This window comes from Gobius niger, assembly GCF_951799975.1.
Source record: "Gobius niger genome assembly, chromosome: 15".
Taxonomy (NCBI): Eukaryota; Metazoa; Chordata; class Actinopteri; order Gobiiformes; family Gobiidae; genus Gobius; species Gobius niger.
The window spans coordinates 12,728,527-12,753,549 of NC_136866.1; the positions used below are offsets into that span (position 1 = coordinate 12,728,527).

Consider the following 25,023-nt stretch of genomic DNA (forward strand, 5'->3'; position numbering starts at 1 on the left):
AGTGAAACCACTTAACGAGCGCATGGCCTGCACTGTTGCTTTTTTTTTTTTTTATGTTTTTTTTTTTCCTTTGCTGCTGTACCATTTCTTCTCTATTTCTTCTTTACATTCTATAAATTGGCTTTGAAAGCATTGCCAATTGTATTATAAGGATATAAATACTGTCTAATAACAAACAACAAGATTGCTCCAAACCACGGGTCCTGCACCGTGAACCGAACCGTTAGAGCTGAACCGCTAATATTTCTCCATAACTATTCCACTGTTTCTTCATTTCTATTCCCTGAGTTTTGCAACATATTGTCCATGTAGTTCAGGGGTGGCCAACCCGAGGCTCTCGAGCCGCATGCGGCTCTTGGCCAATCAGAGTGCGGCTCTTTGCATGATTGGAGATGTTTAATACAATGCGGCTCTTTGCAAAATAATTGGTAAATATTTCCCATAAACTGTAACAGTCTTTGACCAAAAATCCAACCATCGTCCTACAGACCATGTTTCCATCTCTACATGAATGAGAGTCTGTATCTCTCCTTTTCGTGGCGGCGCGTAAAAGGAGCCCGTGCAGCCTCACTCAAAGCGGGATGTAGGTTAAACAACAGGCAGGCAGATCGTGGCTCTGGGATCAGCTTCTGCTTTTCAGGTTTCTGATCAGCTACTCTTTATTTGATGTAATTTGGCCTCATATTCACAGAAAAAGATCTACATTAGGAAATGGAAAAAAGCGGAGCTCTTCTGAAGCTTATGATGCGAAGCGCGACATCGTAACACGGAAATACGCAAAGTCATGACTTTTCTTTTACATGTGACAGTAACTGTAACAAATGCAACTTAAAACAGACTCTCAGACGTCCAGAGGCTCCTGGTTAAAGTTCATGAACTTAGTGCAGCCTAGAGTGCGTTCTCTCTGCACAGTCCAGTCGGGACGAAGCTGCAGGCACTGAGCGCACAGGCCAGGGGCGAATCAGAGAAGGGGGCTCAGTGGGCAGGGCCCCACATACAAACACACCCCAGCATTAAAAAAAGATAAAATAATAATAATAATCTAATTCTGTCTCAGTCAGAGCAGAAAGCACAAAATGTCATTTAATATACATGTATTTCAATCTTGGTGAGGAGTAAAACCATTCAATCTAACACAATTATTAAAAAAATAAAAAGAAGGCATAAAGTTATAGTTTATTGTGATTAAATAAAACGGTCACATTCTATTTATTCACAATAAACTACCGCCCCGGAATCTCGCTAATGGTCGGTGCCTTTGTGGCTCTTCACAGGGTCAAGGTTGAAAATTTCGGCTCTTGGTCTCTGACTGGTTGGCCACCCCTGATGTAGTTTATAAGAAAGGAGTACGGGTGCAAACACTCCAATTGCAGTTTGTTTGACATTACTTTTAGCATTCATTCTTTTAAACATTTGGAGTGGCCATAGTTTTAGGAATGGGTTGGGAACCACTGGTCTACTTACTGCGGGTCTACAGCTGTACTGAGTGACGGGTTATAGGGACTATACTGGACATTTCTTTGTAATAACTCATAATCTCTCAATATCAAATGTGGAGACTAGCGAGGCCCGGCCAAAGGCCGGGTCTCAGCTAGTTGAGTAGAATTGCATTATCAATTTTAGATTTTTTTCAGTAAAAGGTTTGATTTTTAGAGTATTTTAGCTTCATTTTGTACACAACACACTATAAATACTGAATAATCTTACATTGTTTGGTCACTTTGCAAGATCCTCGAGGTAGGGGGGCACTGGGATATAAATGAACGACTCAAGGGGAACGCGAGACATAAAAGATTGAGAACCATTGCATTAGGGGATGTGTGGTGATATGTTTGTTTAGGTTTAGAGCTCTACTCTTGTGACATAGTAATTTATAACCTGGAATGTTCTGTAGTGTGGCTTTAAGCACTTTGCCTTACAGGTATCTGTAACATGACAATGAAGACTGAACTTGAGGCAAGACATTGTGACAGAAAAGTGGCAATTCAATGCTGTAAAGCTGCAAATACTACTGCGAGGCCGTGACAATACCCGACTATGAGACTTGGATATTGTTACGTCCCTATTATAGAGACATCTTCCCATCAGAGAAACATGTCAACAGACAGGTCTAGAGTAAGGATGGAGCCCGGGGCAGCGAGACTTACACTGGAAGTAGAGTTCCTCGTCTCCCTCCTGGTCGGCTTTGCTGTATCCACAGTGTCTGCACAAAAAAAAGAAAAAGAGCCACACGCACACAGTCAGCTCGATGCAATAAGTCTCCCAAACAGCACTTTTAATGCCACACAAATCTGCACATGACAAACGTAAAACCCGCTGAGCCGCCTGGGAACGCAGCTCAAGCTTCGACACATCAAAGAATGCATGCAGTGTATGGGACGGGGGGCAGCGTGGGTACAGTGCTTATTAATATTAGCTTGTTGAAGGTTGTCCCGAGCAGGTGAGGAGCATTTGGGCTGACGGAGCGATGACATGGTGCTGTGAGTAATCCGCTATTGATGGACATGCATTTACCGAACATGGATTTGAACTGGTCCGGCTGATCCCTTTGAGAACCCTTACAAGGACAGCACTGTATTACAAACTATTTTACGCTTGGTCAGTGAAGGCTTCTCACTATCCTGGCTCATGTGCTTTTGAACCTTTGACTATTTTTTCACTTTGGACTTTTTGCAGTTTTACATTTCTAGGATCAGTATCTAAAATCATTGGCACAGATCGTGAAATAGCTTTGGGAATTTAAACAATGACTGGATTTAAATGTAATGTTTCCATTTTCTCAATTATTCCTATCACCAGACTCATGATCAACATTTAGCTTCTTCAATGTACATACACAATCACACCACAGTGTTTATACAGCAGTGACCAGTCCGTTTAGAGCTCTAAGGAAATTTCCCATTCATATTTCCCATCGACTTAACTGACAAATGTGCATAAATGAAGCCTGCATGGGGTAACCAACGGCCATTAATATAGGAGAGTAATCTGAAATTTTCAAAAAAGATGGTCTAGAACACATTCACAATACATGAATCTTAAACATATTATGAGGCCTATGAACCTGAAGCTGATAACTCTCCGTTTTGCCTTAAAGGGACTATACAGAGTTTAAAAATGTTAAAACCAAGTATTTTACTCCCCTTACATTTTCCTAATGTGTAGAATGTGCTCAGACCTATTCACAAGAACTGCCTCTAAAATCCTGCAGGTCCGAAGTGCCGTCATGCACGAGCTTAATATAGACTCTGCATTTACGCATTCGACCTGAGGTGGCAGTAGTGAGTATAAAAATGACCAACTTGCATCCAGTCCCTTTAACTTCAACATTTACAAACTTTTAAAATGACAGAAATTTTCCTGAAGCAGATGTTTGCAGGCATTAATTCAAGATCTCAAGAGGCTCTATGCACAGGATGTTGTATAGCAACATGATGCTAACTCCCTAGGGTAACGACTGTTTCCTGTTTGTGAGCACTGAAACACTATGTAGCAGAGAACAGACTGCTGGATAATTATTTACAACATGTTAAAATTGTCTAATTGTATCTTTTACTTAGGATGTAAATACTTAGATTTCAGTGTTTTCAGTTAGCCTTGAAGCTAACTTTAATTTGATGCTAGCAAATGGTAAAATAGCACCACCATCTGAACTAATTTTTATGAAACACGCTCAGCTTGATGTTTATTTTAGTTTTCTTCTGTTTTAAACCCCTTATCTTAATTTTAATTTATCTTATTTTTTAATTTTTGTGGACAGGAAGTAGCGTTTACCCTACGCTGGCCAACAGGAAGTTAGCCAAAAACATTCTGTGCTCACTCCTACAGTTACGCTGCTGTACCACAAAACACATAAAATGACGAGTTGAGATGAAGTGACGGGACGGTGGCTCGGCGGTTTGATGCTTTGTGATGAAGATGACACGAGCGCTTCAGCCACGGGTTTGGTGATGTGCAAACATATAAGTTGAGATGTTCGGGGTGGGGGATCGGGGTCGGCGTGAGGCGCGTGATGCCAGCGCATGCACAGACGATGTGGTGCGTTGGGGGACTCCAGTGACAGAAAGCTGAAATCTGAAGCGCACACTCACAGCAGCGGAGAGTCAATGGGGCCCGCGAGAGCGTACCTTCTCCCGATGATGAAGCCGAACACCATGAAGACCAGGATGATGGTCCCCGCCACGGCCACCACGGCGATGATGATGACTGGGTTCTGCTCGCTCGACACCAGTGTGGCTGAGGGGAGACAGAGCACGAGGGAGAGTTAGTGCAGAGCAAACGCTTAATTTAATATAAAATCGACCTTTATTGATCGCACAGTGGAATACATTCACTTGTTATAGCAGCTCTTAATACAAGTAAGGTACAGATAGTAAGACAATGTGCAAACAAAAGTAGAATCAGAATACTGTATGTACAATATTAACAAAACAATTTCCAGTAAAAGCTTTATAAGAAATTAAAAACATAATTGCAATAAGCAGAACAAAGTAACTTTTACAGCTTAATAAATCCTTTTAATACAAATGTTAATGGAATGATCGGGGGGTCTTTCATCTCCCCCGGTGTCTCTGGCCAGAAAAAACACACTTGCAACATTCCCTGTCTCCGACCCGGCAGCCCCAATACACACTAATGGAAAATATCTGCCTCGCTGCTCTGTTATCCTTACTTTTGGCTCACATTACTGAGGTTCATGACATGGTACAGGAAAGTCCTGACTGTATTCTGTCTACAGCTTTCAGTTTATTGATGAACATTTTGCAAAACATTGTTTTTTGGTTTATCACGATCAGAAGAAGCTAACAGGCTAACGGGCAAAGCTAACTGTGGGCTAGTGCCACTTTAGCAGTATTTACAGCTTACAGTTTGAGCGGAAAAAAAGATCTCCATTGTATAATTGTGTTCTGGAACAATGTACAATATTCTTCTGTCCCTTTGTCTTTTCTCAGCGTAGTATTTACTCTGACGGACAATTAATGAGTAAAAAAAATTCAACATGCAACAGTTGCAGTGGCGCTTGTGGCCTCTCGAGTAAAAAGTTACTTAGTTCTGCTTTAAAAAAAAACTGTTGGTAATGCTGATTGGTTAAAAAAACACAAGGATCATGGACCTGGGCATGAAAAGAAAACTATCCCCATTAAAAACAATTACATGGTTAATTTTGTTTGTTTTAATTTGTTATAAAACATAAAAATCTACATGTATCGTCAACATTATAAAGATACAACAACAAATCAATCTAATACATAACTACAGAAAAAAAAAAAAAAAAAAATCAAAGAATTCCCATTGATTTCTAAAGATGGGGATTCAGGAACCAACATGTAATAAACAATATTTATTATGCAGTGGTTCGCTTTGAAAATGAAATAGCCTCTTCAAAATGAGAATATAAGTTTGATTGCAGTTGTCACATAAATTAAGAATTGTAACTACTGTATATGTGCATGTAAATAAAGAAATACAACTAGAGCATAAGATAGAATAAAATGTAAGCTACCTCTCCATGTACTGTTGTTATTATTGCGTATTGCCTGCTTTTGTACTTTGGAAGTACTTTACACCTAGCATTTCACTTTTATTAAAGTTAAAGTACAATGCCACAAAAAATACAAATTCCGGCTTCATTTCTGAACCGACAGAGTTTCCATGAGCTAAAGTGTGCCTAATGAGCCTGTACAGATTGATCACCCCGCTCTTCTTCGCTCGCTGGTGGAGGGAGAGAGGGAGAAGGTGCTATTTTTGCGATGTCCTCGCAGCCGCTCGCTCTCCGAAAAGTGGGCTTAATAGTCCCAGACGGCGCCGCGGTGCCCTTCATCTCAACAAAGACACATTCAGGTTGGGACTGCGAAGGCGCGCGCCCTACGCTTTCTGATGACACGCCGGCGATCGCTGACAAAAGGAGACGCAAATACAGGAGGGAGGGAGGTGTTCAGCTGAGATCAAGTGGAGGAAATGATAGAGAGTTTCGGTGTGTGTGTGTGTGTGAGTGTGGGGGGTAACTCATACTGCCGTGGTGTTCTTGGGCAAGACATTCCCTTGACCAGAGCAGGCTTGGTAGAATAAAACACACAATAGATACAGGAAGCGAATAGGGAGGAGGCATACATTTGAAACTTGAGCTGCAGGTGACTGAAGTAAACACATACATTCATTTGAATCGTTTCACCTGGAAATAAGAAATGTTATGCAAAAAAATGAAGAATTTCCCTGTCGACATTCTAGATACAAAGACTGTGGATGTCTTATTTCAGTTAACGGGTTCGCTTTGCCAATGCTTTAGAAAGGATGAACCTCTCAACCCCCCACCTGAATCGAGCACGTTTTCTCCAGTTTGGAATTACCCAAAGCTGAAACGTCTTTAAAGGGACTATACAGAGTTTAAAAATGTTAAAATACTCCATGTTCCAGCCATGTCCTAATGTGTAGAATGAGCCCAGAACTGTTCACCACAACTGCCTCTAAAATCCTGCACTGTCACTCAGAAAGGTGTTACTTCAGGTCCCTGCTGCTGTCATGCACGAGCTTACTACAGAATGTGTAGTTACACGTATGACCTGAGGTGGCAGTAGTGAGTATAAATTGGCCAACTTGCATCTAGTCTCTTAAAGGAACAGGCCACTGTTTTGACATACTGAAATATGTTCTTAAATGAGCTTAGACGAGTTGATGCGTATCTGTCTAGTCTTGGTGTGTGCACTCAGTCACGCAAAACGACCAAAGATGTTGCTAGTATTTGGCCTCTCCCAATGTACTCCTATAGCTCCAAATGGGGTGATGTTAGAAGCGACCAAGCTTGTCCACGGGCACAAAGACCAGACAGGTACGTGTCAACTCGTCTAAGCTCAGGTAAGAACATATCTCAGTATGGAAAAACGCTGGCCTATTCCTTTAATAGTGTATCGTTTTTAGAAAGAGGTACCAGAACTGCAAAACAGATATCTCGAAATACTCTAAGTACAATTTTCTTCAAATGAGTTTTTGTCCTTGATTTGAGTAACTCATCTGAAGAAATCTGCCCGTGAGGCAAGTTTTATTTACACTTTGATTAAGAAAAGAGATCTTATCGCACTCAAAATGATCCTTTTTCAAATGTACTTGCAAGTTACTATAATCAAGGACAAACTGCAGGTTAGGCGACAGTTTACACAAAACTGAAGAGACATTTTGTTCCTGCAGTACGATATAGTAAAGGACAGTCTGCACGGTAGCTCATGTCGTCCTCAGAAATAAACTTGTATCCTTCCTGTCTATCCCCCCACTGCTGTAGTCTCACCTTAATAACACCACTTGTTCTCTTCCACTCCTGTCAGCGTAAAAAAAAAAACTGTGTGTACTTTGTGTTTACCTTGCTCCAAAGCCGTCCTTTCTGTGGGCTGTTACAGTGAGCCGCAGCATTAGGGCCCGTACATAGCCTAATGTGGTTTACTGATGCCGCGGCTGATACCGGGCCGGTCACCTCCCCGCTCCTGTGCTCATTACACTGATTCAATCTGGACTCCAAATAAAATGAATTTAACATGAAGATCGCATTAAATGATGAGCGCGACCAAAAGAAACTCATTAAACTCAGACAAATGGAATCCGTCTTAATCGTGTTTGGAAATTCCACGACAAGGTTTCAATTCTGGAGGTTTTAATGCGGGATTAGCATGCATGCAAGGGAGACTTTTGAGTTTCTTTTTAAACAATGAGATGAAAATTCTATTTATTCGTAGAGAAAGGGAAATTCGAGCAAAATTCATCAAACACATAACAGGAGCTGTATTTCGACCTGCTCGCGCATCTTTGAGTAATCTTTGAATTATCCTACAAGGCTATTTTTTTTTTTAGCACCACAGCCACAGCTTCCAAAAAGCTCCTCCTGAGGTCCTTTGTATCCAGGAAACACTTTCCTCACCTTTCGATCTGTCGCCAAGCTTAATCCTTTCAAGTAACAGGCCTTAGCTTTCAAGTGAGGCGTTACACAGGCCTAAAACGCTGTAAACTCCAGTTGAGAAGCTGTAGATTTGGGTATAGCTGAACTGGAGAAAATGTGCTCGGTTAAGGCGGGTGTTAAGAGGTTTTTGAAATAGCAATAGCTGCAAAGACTGTAACAAGTGAATTTCTCCTTTGTGAGATTAATAAAGGTTTATCTTATCTTATCTTAAAGCGAGGTACAGCAAGAGAAGGGTGTGGGAGGGGCTTAAGTGGAGCTCACTTCTAAATCAGGAAGTGAAACTACTGGATGTTTTGTTTCAGCTGTTATATATCAATATGGCAGTTTCTAATGAACAAAGTCTGAGACAGTGATGAAGATGTGCTTGAGATTATTACCAAACACCCCCTCTTTAAAGGGACTACACAGAGTTTTAAAAATGTTAAAATTATGTATTTTCCTCCCCCTACATGTTCCAGCAATGTCCTAAGGCAGGGGCAGGCAACGTCAGGCCTGGGGGCCAATTCCAGCCCTCCAGCACAGAACCTCAATATGATTTGGAGAAATATTATTATGCAAATAAGGGATCAAATAATATAAAAAAGTTAACTTTTTTTTAAATATCTTTGCAGAACATCCCACTTGGTCATATATAATGTAAAACAGTGATTCTCAACTGGTGGGTCGGGACTCAAAAGTTGGTCGCGAACCTATAAGGAACTTTTTTTTCAATATTTTCCCTCTGAAACTACACAGAAGAGTCTGTTCAAATTAATATTACTGGGTTGTTTTGATCAAAATTTCAGTCTTCAAAGCAAATCCACGGCTTGTTCAATAAAAACATGTTTTATAAATATTATATTTTATACAATATATCACAAATTATTGTTTGTTTTATTGGGGTCGCATCTTGTCATTAAGGTAATGGCGGGTCTCGGAGCCAGACCACTTTAGAACCACAGATGCAAAACATTGGCATTTGTAGAAAATGGTTGTTAACTTTTGGCTCCAATGGTGAGGTTGGGCCCTCGGTGTTTTGGCAATGATGAAAATCGGCCCTCCGTGACTACCCCTGTCCTAATGTGTGACCAATTCACCACAACTGCCTCTAAAATCCTGCAGTGTCACTCAAAAAGTTGTTACTACGGGTCTGAATGGCCGTCACGCACGAGCTTAATATAGAAGGTGCAGTTACACGTATAACCTGAGGTGGCAGTAGTGAGCATAAAACGGCCAACTTGAATCTAACCCCTTTCTGAAACAATTTGTGAAAATGTGAGCGAGTACACAATGCTCTTCACACTGAAGCATGGGTTCAGCAGGAGACGGGACGTACCTGCATTCTCCTCTTTGGTGGTGATCTCCACCCGGGGCCCGTAGGTGCCGAAGCCGGCGTCGGTGAACGCTCGGATCTGGAAGACGTAGGCCGTGCTGGGCTTCAGGTTGTTGACGGTGGCCGTGGTGGAGCGGGAGCGCACGGTGGAGACCTTGTCCTTCTGGTCCTGCGGGAACAGACAGACAGTGTGTTTTTCAGCGCAGAGCTTTGAACGAGGGGCCGCGGCGGTAATGTGAGAATCCAGCTCATAATTGAGTCCCATTGAAGTGCGGTTATCTTAATGGCTCGCTCGCTAAAATACTGCCGATAGACTTCACAGGGCGTAATTACCTGCACTTTGTGAAACGACTGAATGGATTTAACCACTTTACAGCAAACGCACACAAAGGCGGCTGATAAAAGTGCATTCAAGTCCGATATTAATATTTATACCGCGTTTCAGACTCTTTTAAACAGTGGTCATGGAAATGCGGACACTTATTTTACCACAATTTAACTTGTTTGGAAGCAGAAAAGACTAGACGGGGAGACTATTTTCCATTCGCCCAGAGGCATGGGTTGAGACGGTTCAGTCATTTCATATATAATAGGCTCAAGTGGCAACGTAACATTTAAAAGAGCCTATTCGTTTAACATTGGCACAGGAAAGGTCAGGATTCTATGAAAAAGGCTCAGCGTGGTTCGAGGTTAATATCTCTGTAATTGCCGAGCCTGTCCACATGAAACTGAAACAGGCACAGAGTTCAACAACGTCAGTGAACATTGTTTTCATATATAATATTCAAAAGTAGTGAAATCATAATACTCTTAAATTGGATTTAGTTACAGAATACTGAATACTTTCACATCGGTGTCCGTTATATATATGTATAAATATGTCACATGATTAAAAATATGTTGCTACGCTTGTTCCAGCGCCTCTTATGAACTAATTTAAAGTAGAAGTCGACCGATGTGGGTTTTTCTAAGGCCGATGACGATTTTTGGGGGGATTTTTATTGGTCAATGCCGATATGCTTGGCCGATATTTCCGTTTTTTCCAAATGTCTGATCTATAATCCTGTAAATTCATTTATTTATTTTATTTTAATGCTTTAGGTGATTTAATCATAGTTTCTGTCCCAGCTTCAATTAGTTGTTGTTAGCATTAGCCGTTTGCATTAGCATACTGCGCAGCGATCAAAAATACATATAGAGAATGAATTCTCCGGTTTTTGTGCTTCAAAATGACACTCAGCATGTCCATATTCAAGATGTGGGAGGATTAGTTTTCCATACTGAGATATGTTCTTACCTGAGCTTAGACGAGTCGATGCGTACCTGTCTGGTCTTTGTGCGTGCGCTCAGTTACGCAAAGCGACTAAAGATGTTGTTAGCATTTGGCCTCTCCCTATGTATTCCTATAGCTCCAAACAGGGGTGAAGTTGGAGGCTACCACGCTCTTCCACAGGCACACACAAAGACCAGACAGGTACGTATCAACTCGTCTAAACTCAGGTAAGAACATATCTCAGTATGGAACAACGGTGGCCTGTTCCTTTAACGCCCTGACTTTGAAAAAAGCGGGAAGTCTCTATCCCTTTTTGTCCCGGAGACACTGGCTTTTATCGGCCCGAGCTCAGCCGATATTGTATAATCCCCATATATCGGCCCAATATATCGGCCAACCTGTAATTTGAAGTGCAAAAAAAAAGCATTTTGAAAACGCACCAGAAGCACAGCAGATCACATGACGCACATCCATATTGTTTGCATGAACCGCGGCTTAAAGAGGTTCAATCCTTTTGTGTACTTTGGGAGGAGAGAAAGATAACTGGTCATTAAAAGTGAAGCGCTACAGAGCTACGCCTTTCTCTGTTCGTTTTGATCTTTTCTTTCTTCTGAATGTTATGCAATATGAAGCAGATATTTAATGACCGAGCACCATGATGTATTCCTTTGATCTTAGGAAAGTATACCGGGAAAGAGTACCTGAATACAGTTATGAGTATTCTAATATGTGTTACAGTACAATTTTTTTTTTAAATATTTTTCTTCCCGCTGAAGCCCTCCAAACCTTATTTCCTGTATCACATTGTGTCATGGATGAACCACAAAGCTGTCATTTCACAAGGCCACAATCCGCCACCAAACCTGTGAATTACCATACACTTATACTGGACCCTTCCCCTCCATCTGAAATGACGGCATCAAATTCCCGAAGGTCGTGAACGCGTACTATTCATACGAGAAAAAAACGGGAGCAAGAACCGCCACTTTTCCCTATTTATGCAGCCCGCTCTCCAGTCACAATCTCTAACCGCAGCTTGTGATTACAGACTTCATTCTCATGCTGCATACGCCGTGTCCTTAGTTGTAGACATGAGAGCTCCGGCCAGCCGAGGCCAAATGGAATGCCAGACATTGTTAGCGAAAGTCATCGTAGTTTCCAATTTTCCACTTTTACAGCTGGCCAGCGCAGAAGCCACAGTACGTGACAGAGAGAGCTGATGTGTCAGGCCGCCCCGCAGGCTGAGCTGGCACCGCCGCCCCGCCGCCTTTTGATTCCGCCTCGCGCACCGCGGCGTTCCGGACGGGGCTTGATGTCATGATTTCAAATGGAGGGCAGCAGGCCGATAGAGCGCGGGATTGTGAAATCAGAAAACGCGAGGTTTGAGACGAGTGCAGGTCAGAACACAACAATAAACTATTTTCCCCCTTCTTACAGTTTTCAGGGTTAAAGGAATAGGCCACCGTTTTTACATACTGAGATATGCTCTTACCTCACTTTAGCCGAGTTAATATATCCCCGTCTGGTCTTTGTCCGTGCGCTCTGCCACGCAAACGGAGCACATACGCAGCCTAAAGGTCCTAAAGGTTATTGACGGAAGCGAGCGGGGGGAAGTCTTTAGGAGTTACTGCGCGGACGTTTTGCTCCTCGTATCATTACGCCTCACAATATAGTCCCCCTTTTTATCTGCTTATAAAATCGACACGTTACATTTCTGTGTAAATATACTTCGCATGAAAACACTTCACGTAACTTTATTTAAATAGGGAACACGTGGAAGAGCTTGGTAGCTTCTATCGTGAGCTTTTTTGGAGCTATGTGACATGTGGGAGAGGCTGCGTATGTGCTCCGTTTGCGTGACAGAGCGCACGGACAAAGACCAGACGGGGATGTATTAACTCGACTAAAGTGAGGTAAGAGCATATCTCAGTATGTAAAAACGGTGGCCTATTCCATTAAGGATCTGGGGATTATTGTGGAGGATCAGGCAAAGATTTGAGACTATGGTTTTAAAGTGTCCCTGAAGCCACGAATTTACAAATATAGCCCCCACCAGAACCGACCACATTTTCTCCAGTTCGACTTAAACCAGATCTAAAAGCTTCTTGAAAAAAGTGATGAAACAGTGATTAGAAAAGTGACAAAAAGTGATGAAATGTGACAAAAATATGACGAAAAAGTGATTAAAAAGTGACAAAAAAGTGCTGAAAATATGACGAAAAAGTGATGAAAAAGTGTGAAAAAAATGACAAAAATTTGATTAAAAAAAAGTGATTAGAAAGTGACAAAAAAGTGATGAAAATATGACGAAAAAGTGACAAAAATGTGTGACAAAAACACAAGAAAAATGCGGCAACAATGGGGGGAAAAATAACCTTCTAGATCAGTTTTGTAGGTCTTAGCTTTCAAATGAGGTGAAGTTGAACAGGGGAAAAGGCACTGCTCTGACCAGTAGTGACCCAGCAGATACTGAAGTGGTTCTTTCCTCTTCTTTTTTCATATTAGCTAATGTTTGTTGTAATGCTAGATAAATAAATAAATAAATAAATAAATAAATAATTCATTAGATTTTCTCCATAATAAACAAATACATGTCGCCGATTGATGACCTTTGACATGTACCTTTTATACAAACCTCAGCCCAAACAAAAACAAACGCTTTCCTCCAGTGTCATTAAACACACAGAAATCCAAAACTCGGTGCTGGTTGTGCCAGAGAAATGACTGTAAACCAGGATAATATAAAGCACACAGTCCCACAGAGATCCACCAAAGTAGAGATTGGCATTTCAATTCATTTGCAGCTTTGAGGTTGAAAAAAAAGTGACTCCGTTTTAAAGTGGAGAAAACGGTTGATCTTAGTTTCTATAAGCTGAAAGACAAGTCGTGCCAGCTTTTGTTTCATGTGGACGTAAACGCACAGGTTAAACTAATCCGCATCAATATTTCACTTCAGGCTCTACATGTTACACGGACGTCACATATTAAAGCTGTATGTAAAGTTGTGGCGTGCCGCGGGGGGATCACGGCGCTCTACAACAGATTGATGTTGGTGCCGTGCGGTGAGGTCGGCGTGTATGCTAACGCTAACATGTGCGGGGGCGGGAGAGGAGCCCTGATTAAAATCTTATGAGCCTCTCATTCATTATTGCAATTATGAGACAAAGTAGGTGCTTGCAGAATTGCGGTGTGCACTCAGAATATCAAATGAAGAAAAATTGGCAACTTCAAATGGGGAAATAAGAAAAAAAAAGCGGCTTTCAGAAAACACTAGAGAGAAAACAGCCAAAAACGTTGGAATCAGCAAAGTCCGGCCACAAATGCTCAGACTTGGGCAAATAGTTTGAGATTGAGTGTTTGGAAAGATATTCACTCCACAGAGGTCATGCGTCTTTAGAGCAGTGATCCGCATAATGTCTTGTTTAGCATACATGAACTTTAAATCAGATGCCCTGTTTCTTTGTGCGTGTCCATGTAGACCTAACTTTCTCCTGACTTCTCCAGTCCTATGTAAACTAATACAAGTAAAGGGGCGGGCACAATTCATGGCGACGCCCACGGGAACGTCCGGAATAAAGCAAATGCTATTCATCCCTGTAGGGAAATTCTCTGCATTAGACCCATCCTCAATGCCAGCGTAGGCCGGTGCCCAGGAACCCATCTCCAGATGCGAAGCCAGGCTGGAGGATTGACCTGTTGTACATGTTTTTTGTGGTAAGAGAAACCTATGCAGACACGGGGAGATCATGCAAACTCCACACAGAAGCGTTCCGGGTGGGGGGGAGGCGCCGTGTAGTGTCGCTTCAAACACTTTTAAATGTGCCTGACCACGTCGCCAAGTGGCCATCTGGATTTCCCTGATTTGGGGGTCTCTGCCAGTTGGTCAGGTGACTAAACTACGTGCAATAATCTATGTATCAGATGCACTTTATTCCCTCCACCAGCATCACTTATTGACAACTTGCACTAGGACTGTAACGCCACACCTTGATATTCTATATTTATATAATCTGTTCTAATTTTTATCCCATTTTTATTATTTCCCTATTGTTATAATTCCACCCCTAAAGATTTTTGCTTTAACTGATTGTACATACGAGTGAGTGATCTTATTGAATGCCCATTGTAAAAAGTGAATTTCTCCATTGTGAGATCAATAAAGGATTATATTATTTTATTATTTTATCCCCTCCCGGAACTGCCACCTTAACGTGGTGGAGGGGTTTGAGCGCCCGAATGATCCTGGGAGCTCTGTTAATTTTGACAACATATTTTATTTTAGTTTTAGTCTTGGTCTTTTGACTAAAATGTAATTTAATTTTAGTCTAGTTTTAGTCGACAAAAATTGCATGTCAATTTAGTTGACTAAAATGAAGACTAATTTAGTCGACTTATATTTATAATATTCATTATAATCATATTTAATCGTCGTCCTCGACTTCATGGAGCTGCTTCTACATGAACAAAGCTCAGACCTGTTCATTTGACAGTGAATTTAAATGATATGAGGCTTTTTCAGATCAGGTCAATAGAAGTTTGGATGATTTTAGTCGCTCCTTTTCATTTTTATTTAGTCTTATTTTAGTCGACTAAAATATCTGGACATTTTAGTCATAGTTTTAGTCTCATGAGAAAGTTTTAATTTAGTTTTAGTCCTATTTTAGTCGGCAAAAATAACACTTTGACTAAAATGAAGACTAAATATTTTAGTCGACGAAATTAACACTGGTAGGGTCTCCCAAGGCAAACTGGTCCTAGGTGACGGGTCAGACAAAGAGCGGTTCAGAAGCCCCTTATGAGAGACCAACAGGCCTGAGAATCGTGAGGCCGACCTTATGTGGACCCACCACCTGCAGGAGGAGCCATAAGGGGACAAACAATATGCAACTAGATCTTTTGACTTTGCAGAAGCTTATTCACACAATGCCACAGTCAATGCTAAAGTCGGTACCACCAAATATTAGTATTATTTATTATATTAGTAGTATTAGTTAGTGACCTTTCGTTTTAGTCAACCTTTCTATTTGTTATCAGGACTGGGTGCATTTTCTTGGCTTTTACTGATCACCATGAACTCGATTGGTCATATGTTGTCTGATGTTGTCTGTCCAAATATATAAAAATGTCTGAATACATCCATTAATGTATCTTTGGTAATTAGCAAGCTTGAAAATGACACCGAATTGTCAACACGAGTCCCTAACCTGCATATTTTCTCACCTTTTCGTAGTACTTGATCTCGTACTCCTTGATGACGCCGTTGGGGTGGTGCGGCTCCTGCCAGGACAGCTGCACGCTGCGCTGTTGGATCTTCTCCTTGATGACCTCGCTGACCTGGGACGGCGCTGTTGGGACAAGAACACGTCGATAAGCCCCGGGAGGTAAGCTCACACCGCCGTCACCCCGACACCACCACCACCACCACCGCCGCCCCGCCCGCGCAGCTATCAGCGCCCGTCCGAGAGGCCCTGATGAATATTCACGGGGACGCCACCGAGTGTTTACACCGCACGATCCAAATTCCAATTACAGTCAAGCGGCGCAAGACGTTGAAAAGTGAAGATCCGGAAAGACAAGCCAGACTAATGAATTCTCAAGTTTCCAGGGAGTTTGTCAATTTGATTTGATTTGTCATTTGTGCACAAAACAATGAGGCCGTGCAGAAAGGGGAATTATGTACAAAGAACTATGTACAAAGCTCGAAAGGGAACAGCTACAAAAACTGACTAAGAAGCAGTAACAACATAAATATAGCATGAGAACTGAAAAGATAAGGGAACTTCCTATTTTCCATTGTTGCAACCAGAAAATAATAAAGTAAACAAGTGGATACGGATAATTTTGCTTTATAATACAGATAGGAGTGAGAAATTGGCTGGTCAGGCCTAAAACAGTGAGTAAAAGCTTTCACTTTTCGCTAACGGCATGCTAACAAATCGACCAGATGAACACACCATAATTGCAGAACTGATCAGAGGGGCTCCGGTGATGGATTTTGGGCTTTAGCATGTGTTCCTTTTTTCAGCGATAGAAGAAGAAACAACCATATTGAACAAGATTACTTGAAACTGGTCGTCAGACGTCAGATACTACTCCAGGTATGTTTTTAATGATGAGGCACCAATGTTAAATTTTGCGTGATATGACACGTTGAATGAATAATAATTGCGATATGGCTCGACTCCCCTCACAAAGCGCCCAGCTCAGATGAATCTATTTTTAAACTCCTAATTGCCCGATCCCTGGGCGGACTTCAATGCATTTTCGGCTAATACCAGAGCTTTAATTCTGCTTACTTTAGATCATCGTCGCATAATCACCGTCATTACAGCCTTTCGCTAAAGCCTCCAACCAGACAGTGCCTCGCCCAGAGCCCGCAACAGGCCGTCCAAACCTGCTTACCCCAGCCCTGCGCTCTGCCTCATCCACCTGTAAACATGCGCGCAGAGGTGATGACTCACTCGCCGTGGGAGCATAACATTCATTAACACGCCGCGGCAGGTTTTGGAAGGCCGTTCTGGGAATGGATTCAGATCTCAGGGAGCAGCCATCGCCACGGGCTTTGTGAGAGAGTGCAAACTTTGGATTTCTGCATTGGAAAAGCTAAGGTTGCATAACCGCTCTGCCGAGGACAGTAACTTTGAACTAGCAAGTTTTTATTAAGCGGATCACTGAAGTCTCTCTATCCATCCATCAATCCATCAATCCATCAATCCATCAATCCATCAATCCATCAATCCATCAATCCATCAATCCATAATTTATCAAATTATTGCAACGATTCACATACGAAGTGGCACAATCAATCAACAACCATATACAAAGGATGATTGGAAAGAGCGTTGTGAGTGGAGTGTCTTACCCGACACAGAAGAGAGCGTTTGCTACAAACATCTTCAGCTGTGTTATTTACATTTGAATTTGTTGCTCCTTAAAATCTGGATTGACTGAATAAATATTGACGACATCACCAGCAGCTTTAGTACCAAACTGTTTTCCTCAAAATGAAGCTACAAATTCCTTCTGAAACCTGCAGCACAGTGGAGGCGTCACAAGAGGCGCTTACGGGAAACAAAAAAAGGGCAAACGGGGAGGTATCCAGGCAAGACTCACAGCTAAGCTCCACAAATCTTCTATCCCTACTATTGTTCTGACTAATGTACGCTCACTGGAGAATAAAACGGATTATATTCGCCTGCTACTCTCTTCCCAGCGGATGGTGAAAGACTGTCATGGAGCGGAGGGAGCTGCGCAGGAGGAGGTGGTTAAGCTGACCAGTGCAGGACACCACGCTCTCAAACAGGGACAAACCCAGTGGGCGGTGCATCGTTTTAGAGGATCAGAGGAGCAGTGAAGGCAGCCAGGTTATCCTCTGGGTTCGACAGTTTCCCCTGAACACCTGAACGCAATTTCACTGTGCAATTGTACATTGACAAATAAAGCACTTACTCACCACGCTGGAAGACAAAGGCAACAATGGATATAGATTTTAAGGTGAGACACTGAAGGGGAATAGAATACAAAATGCCATTAATAGGTGTGGGCCCTGATCGCTTACTGCATGTTTACTATATGCAGGACAGACATTTTGCTTCATGAGGCTCCATCCTTGCGCCGAGTAAAACCGCATCCTTTGCCCCGGCCAGTCCAACGTCCCTTTTCCAAGATTCCGCAAGTCAAGATTTATGTTACGCAACTTCACAGTCCTCCGACAGGCTCCCATGTTTCCACCCCGGCCGGTGACGTGCGCGCTCGCTGACCCGCCGGCCCCGCGCTGACCCCTGCGCCTTTCCCATTGTTTCAGCTGACCCGCTCCTGATCGAGGGGGGCCCGCGGATTAAGCGCTCATTAGACCCCATCGGCATTCCCCTCCAGTGCTGCTCACGACAGCGCCGACCCCCGGAGCCCGTCACAGAACCGCTGTTGTGACACGGCCCTCATAATCCACCGCAAACACGCAACAATGTGGGCTTTCTCCTCCGCAGTCGGCCCGCTGAAAGGACGATTGAGCCCGCTCCCCGGAGTCACAACAAGCAGTTAGTGCAGCTTAACTTCATCCAATTTGGCCGCTCTCTGTGCCCCCTCCAGACGCCGGGCTCATACACACTAGCCTTTTTTTTTTTTTTTTGCCTTGTCTTCCCGGGAAGTCTTTTGGTTGGCGTTTATGGCGACTAAATGGCGCTTCTTGTCCGTGTTGTGCAATTTCCATTAGCCATCCATCGCCCGCAGATGTCCTTTTCTTACGGACATGCAGGGGCAGCATCTAATGAGACAGGGGTATTGGATAGAGTAAAATATTGTGCCGCCATGAGATAAACAATCTGGGATTCTTGTCACATTCCATCATAATAAGTCAATGAAAATCGTTCAACGTATTGAGTATTTACTGGGGGTACGACGATTGATGTGTAGGCCTATTGATATATCGATAACACTCTGGTTTACATCTGATGATCACTAAGTTCAGCTAAGAGCTAGTGCTGCTGCGATTGTACTTGTTTTTTTTATATTGAGAAGTCACTAAACCTGACTTTGTGTAGAGTAACCTTGTGTTTGCTCCGTATAAGTAAGTTGTAAATGTAGTATTATGGTCAACCCAAACAGTCAATATGTGACAACAAAGGGACAACAACCTTTTTAGTCAGATTTTGACACCAAAGGATGACCGTGATGGAAAGAAATATGGATTTCGTCAAAAATACCCTTTGAGTCCAAATCTGACATTTAGAATAATTCCGAATTTTCATAATCTTTCATGTTATTTAACCCCTTAGTCTCCACCTTAATCTAAAAGCCTCTTGACCGAAGCTTCCAGACTATAGGGCAGGGTAACACCCCATTTGAAAGCTAAGACCTGCAAAACTCCTTTAAGCTTCTTCCTTGTTTTTGTCATCACATTTTAGTTCACTGCTTATTTGTCCCAATCTTGTCACATTTCGGTGGCTTTTTTTGTGGCATTTTTGTCAGGTTTTCAATTATTTTTTGAAGCGTTTTGATCACCTTTTTTTGTGTGTAAGGCAACTGTGTTCAAATGCCAAAAAGAGCAATAAAAACACTACCGAAAAATGAAAAAAAAAACATGACAATCAGAACGAGGAAGAAGCTCATCAGTTTTGTCCAATCTCAGCTTTCAAAAGGAGGCGCTTACACTCCGGCCTCTAACCTGTAAGCTCCAGTCGAGCCGCTTTTAGATTTGGGTAAAGCTGAACTGCGGGCAATGAGAGAGAAAACAAGAGGCTAAAGTCAGTGATCACAGTAACTGGCGTGCGTTATTGCTGTGTAACTGCACGAATGTTCCAGTCACTGTGTTTGAGCCTCGGGCAATAAACCGGCAACAACATGAAACTGTGTTTGCAAAAGTGGAGCTTGAGTGCGTCCTGTTACCGCACAATCTCTCCACAAACATCACCAAACCCTACATACTGCATTTTCAATAAACCCGTGTGATTGCCAGGATTATATGTATATAAAAAAAAGCACTGATCCTATTTGTGTATCGCCATATTGCAGCTCACTAATAAAAGACTGTGTGAGTCTCCTTCACTCTCCCACTGTGGAGTCCAGCAGATAAGTGGCATCTCCCTTCTGAATCTGGCCCACATCAAAGTGTTTACATCACTCTCTATCTCGAACAGAAGAAGCACTCTCCACTTGTTGCTCAGACTTATCGCACATCTGTTTGAAGTGGCACATGTACTGCTGTATTTCCTGCTGCTACAGTGGAGACGGGAGTCCAAGTGTGGAGCTTGTTCCTACACAGAACACCAGGTTAGAGAATATGTGCGTCAGAAGAGTAAACAGCATTTTACTGAGAAAATAAAGCTAAAATATAGACCATGGAACGATCACACAGAGACTGTTCTTTCCTTCTCAAAATAAAGAGGTAGATTACGGTTTCACTCCGATCGCTCCTAAACCCTGAAACGGTAGTGACAACAAAACCCCTCCGCCCGTCCTTGGCTGCGGTGTTTGTATCTCCTCGCTGGTCTTATTAAAAATCTCCCTTTCGCAGATAAACAGCGTTGACCTGTCCCACCCCCATCTGTAACCGCAGCTGATGCTCCTCCAGCCCACACCTGCCCCCTCCCCCCGCAGTCCCGGCAAATATTAGAGGCGTTTTTTAATATCCTCTTTCGCTCGTCTGATCGTGGGCACTTCATTATATTCATGCCTTTCTCTGCCCTCTCTGCTCCCTCACGGGGACAACCCATAAACCGCACACCGGAGCCAATGCATCACAGCCTGTCCGGGACCTTAAATTAGGGATTATAATCTCGTTCATGAAGAGGCGCTCAACTGTTTTACTTGTTGTTGCCTCTGCTGTCTTGGAGTAGGTCTTCGCGAGCATAGCATGTCTGTTTGGGTCATAATAAGACTTCTGTTTCATTTTCCACTGTTTGACCGTCAGATATGACTTGGTTATGTCCTCAGTCAAGTTTAACACTTATTTCCCCACAGAGGTTTCACATCCCAGGGTGAGGATCTCAAAGTTCCTGTCCCTGAACTCTGCTGACACAATTTGGTGAGATGCTGGTGAAAAAAAAGGGGATGTATGTATATATTTCAACAACGAAATCTAAATAAAGGATGGGGCCAGGTTTAAAGGAAAAGGCCACCATTTATACATACTGAGATATGTTCTGGCCTGAGCTTAGACAAGTTGATACGTACCTGTCTGGTCTTTGTGCGTGCCCTAAGTCACGCAAAATGACCAAAGATGTTGTTAGCATTAAGCCTCTCCCAATGTATTCCTATGGCTCCAAACGGGGGGTGAAGTTGGAAGCGACCAAGCTCGTCCACGGGCCAAACAGGTACGTATCAACTTGTCTAAGCTCAGGTAAGAACAAATCACACTATGGAAGAACTGTGTGCCTTCGGTCACGCAAAAAGACCAAAGATGTTGTTAGCATGTAGCCTCTCCCAGTATATTCCTATGGCTCCAAACGGGGTGAAGTTAGAAGCTACCAAGCTCATCCACAGGCACGCACATAGACCAGACAGGTACGTATCAACTCGTCTAAGCTCAGGTAAGAACATATCACAGTATGGAAGAACGGTGGCCTGTTCCGTTAAAATGGGTGGTTTGATTTTGGAAATATATTAGCTACAAAGTGTATTTAAAAGAGGGTGTGGGATATCATGTTAAGTATTTAAATAAGCTATAGTTAAAATTTCGCATTGCTTTTAGGCTAGGCAATTGAATATTTAAAAAAAAATCCCTCTGAAAATCCTTGAAAAAGTACAAGACTGGAAAGTTTGGAGTCTGCAGGCGCTACTAAAGTGGAGATGTTGTTCCAAGAGTGTGAAGAAAACCTCATTTTAAAGTTTTGTAATGTAATGAATGCATGTGGGAAAGCAGTGGGTCTGCTGCGATGCTTTTGTTATTTACAGGGGAAATTTACGGCTCGATAGCTGACAAAACATCATGAAATAGACATCGCGAAGGGTGAGTTTAATCATGTTATTGCTCTGACAATAAAAGTAATTCAAATTAAATAAAAGCATTGGCCATTCCACATAGCTACTGTCCAGGCTTAAAATTGAGGTTGCTTGCTTTATTGCTCATTGAGAATGAAATTAATCAATTTTCTAGCATGCCATCGACTGAAAATGAAAGCTTGTACTGTTTTATCAAGTCGTTCCCACACAGACGTTGTTTTAAATCATGAAAACATAAAATATCAATGCTGCGGTGCTCCAAGGAAGACTTCTGAAGGTCGTTTGAAGCGGACTCCACTTCGGGACTGTGTGGGGGATGTTTCCTGGTTGAGCGGGCCCGTGTTGAAGGGCACGATAACGGACTACAGCTCGTCTCACCTCTCAGCCCACGTGTCAGCTGCTCTCGCTAATGCACTCCCCTATACTTCACTCACTGCAATAACACCTCCACTGGGGCGTGCGGCACTCAGAACCTGCCCGGACATATGGACGCGTGGGGAAGGGTCAGCCCGAAAACGTACAGGAGGGGGGCAGACGGCATTCCATTCGGGTCAGCTAGCCCGCTGTTTAACGCTGGCGGTATGTATAGGAGGGTATCGGAGGGGAAAGGGGATTGGGATTTTGTGGTGTGTAAAATTAGTTATATGCTTATAAAGTGCATATGAAAAAAATATTTTATTTGCAATTTCAATGAAGAAGTTAGTCTTATTTGAATTTTTTTTGAGCTACTGACAGGAAGTGACATAGATAGAGGTAAAGTTCCATAGCAGTTTGACTCATTTCCCATTGACATAATATAGATACAGACGGCATCTCAAAAAAAAAAAAGAAATCTAAACTTGATCTATAATTACTCCAAAACTACTTTAACAGATGTTGAAGAAAGAATATAGTTTTCTTCCCAATAAAGATAGAAAGACATGGAGAAGAGCAAAGTAGTTAAACAGCCCCTGCTAACATGATGTGTCATGCTAGCATACTACATGCAAACGCTAGCTACGACTGCCGTTTTTTTTCGGTTCTACTGAACAATCTGCTGTTAACAAACATCCATATGGACCCGATTAAGACTTGACTTCATTTGTGTGTGATAAATAAGTTTATAATCCTCCAGAAAACGGCTTAAAAGGAGCCCCCTTGTATGACGCGATGCCGACTGTATCTGTGGTCGACATGGCAACAATTTAACATTGTTTGCCTCTATCTATGTCACTTCCTGTCAGTGCCCAATAAGGAAGTGAAACTATAAACATCACAAAAAAGTGTCAAACTAAAGAAGGCTTAGCACATTTTTAACAAAATATGAAATATAATTGTGTAGACTATGTTTTCAGCAAAAATTGTGTCTAATGCGTCATATGCACTTTAAACCGGACAAGGATGAACAACCAGACATGGTGCCAATCCAATCACAAAGGTTCAGTAATATGACTAGAAAAGCCTGCGCTGTTTGTATGTGGTCTTTTATCTTTCTTCTACTTAAGAAACTTTTAGTAGAAATTGTACTTCTTCTTTGGCTACTCTGCCCACTGTAGACTATATATACTGTATGTCTTTGTAAAGAATAGGAAAAAGCCTGTTCTCGACTGGCCCGGCTTCCTCTGATGTGTCTGACCAGTCACCCTGAACCCTACACTTACCTGCCACCGGGCCATAAAATAAACATTGCTTTATCATTTAGAATTCCCCCACCGCGCGCCGCCGTCCCCGCCCCGCGCTCAAATATTAGCCCTCAGTCACACATCATTAAACCGTACAGCGGCAGCGAGTTTTGACACTTCTCTGTTGATCCGCCGAGGTGACACCGAGCATGAACCGGCGGAGTAATGAGCGGGCCCCCTGAAAGAGAGCGGAGCTGTCACCTGCCACAAATGTATTAATAATAATTCCGTAAGAGCTGCCGCCTTCAGCCCGGCGACACAGAACAGATCCAGACGCAGAATTCTTTTACCTTCTAATTGCTTTGAACCGCGGCCAACTTTGACCTCTCCGTACGGCCACTAAAGGTGCCTCCCCGGTCCCAGCTGGTCATTGTTATTCCGCTAGTACCACGGCGCTCTTTGAAAAAAAAAAAAAAAAAACTCCTCTATTTTCAAACACGCTCGGTTCAAGGGTATTGCATGCACCTCGCGCCGGCGCTGTTGGCACCGAATAGGAATTGTAGCGCGACCAAATAGTGGCAGGAAACGACGGCTTTGATGGAGGACATGCAGGCGGCTGCAGCCACAATGTCAGAGAGTAGAGTCCCGCCGTCGTCCTGATGGGTGGGCGAGGGAGGGGAGGAGGGCGGCCGGATGGTGGGCAGGAATTAGAGCGTAGGCTGGATGTTACACTGGGAACAGGCAGGGAAAGTCAAACAATGTACAGTACGCTCAACACCCGATAGATCGTCCAGTCTCTTTCTGTGCTCAAGCTCTGGTGTATGACCCACAACATGCACAACGGGCTCTAGTCCTCCAGCTAAGTTCTCCTGACCAAGATTCTATACCTCAAGATCTAGAAATGTGATGAGTAGCTTTTTTCTGCCTTAAAGAATACAAAACTCACCCTTTACGATGCTTATCTTAGTACTACAACATTGCAGCGCTCTCCCACACTAAATACTCACAAATACTGGCATGTTTGGTATCCATGTGTAGCACAAAAGGCGACCGAGATGATGCTGTGATCCAAATATGGTCATATCCTTTCTGGGACTCAGCCACGTCCACATAATAAAACCATACATTGAAACTTTGCTCCATTATTTAGATTGTGTCACTGAAAATACAGGCAATGTTTGTGCACTGTGTTAAATATGAAAACCTAAAATAACAGAAAACATGCAATACTTTCCATTCATATTTATATCAGTAACCTACACAAAAGTTTTCCTTCAAAGGTGCAGGTCTCACCTTTAAAGAGTCATTCTCCCATGTCACTATGACCCTTTCGCAGACACGGACATGTAAGAGGAGCCGGAGGATTTGTCGTGTTACAGGTTACAGGGGACTAGATTATCTGTGTTGGTTTTGGCTGCCCTCTTACTGTTAGTCTCTTGGACGAAATTGCTTTCAG

General features: G+C 42.7%; 1 protein-coding gene across 4 annotated transcripts in view; it reads right to left on the reverse strand.

Annotated features, from left to right (window-relative positions):
* Positions 1-25,023, reverse strand: part of epha7 (eph receptor A7) — a 146,887-nt gene that overhangs the window by 22,365 nt on the left and 99,499 nt on the right. For 2 of the 4 annotated variants that reach the window (XM_079571747.1, XM_079571745.1), the window contains exons 6-9: positions 15,748-15,872; positions 9,258-9,423; positions 4,128-4,236; positions 2,148-2,203 (exon numbers count right to left, since the gene is read on the reverse strand). In XM_079571747.1, coding sequence (XP_079427873.1) covers positions 2,148-2,203; positions 4,128-4,236; positions 9,258-9,423; positions 15,748-15,872 — 456 coding nt within the window. Of the gene's footprint in view, positions 1-2,147; positions 2,204-4,091; positions 4,237-9,257; positions 9,424-15,747; positions 15,873-25,023 lie in introns of all 4 variants that reach the window. The other 2 variants (XM_079571746.1, XM_079571744.1) reach the window with 1 other exon arrangement.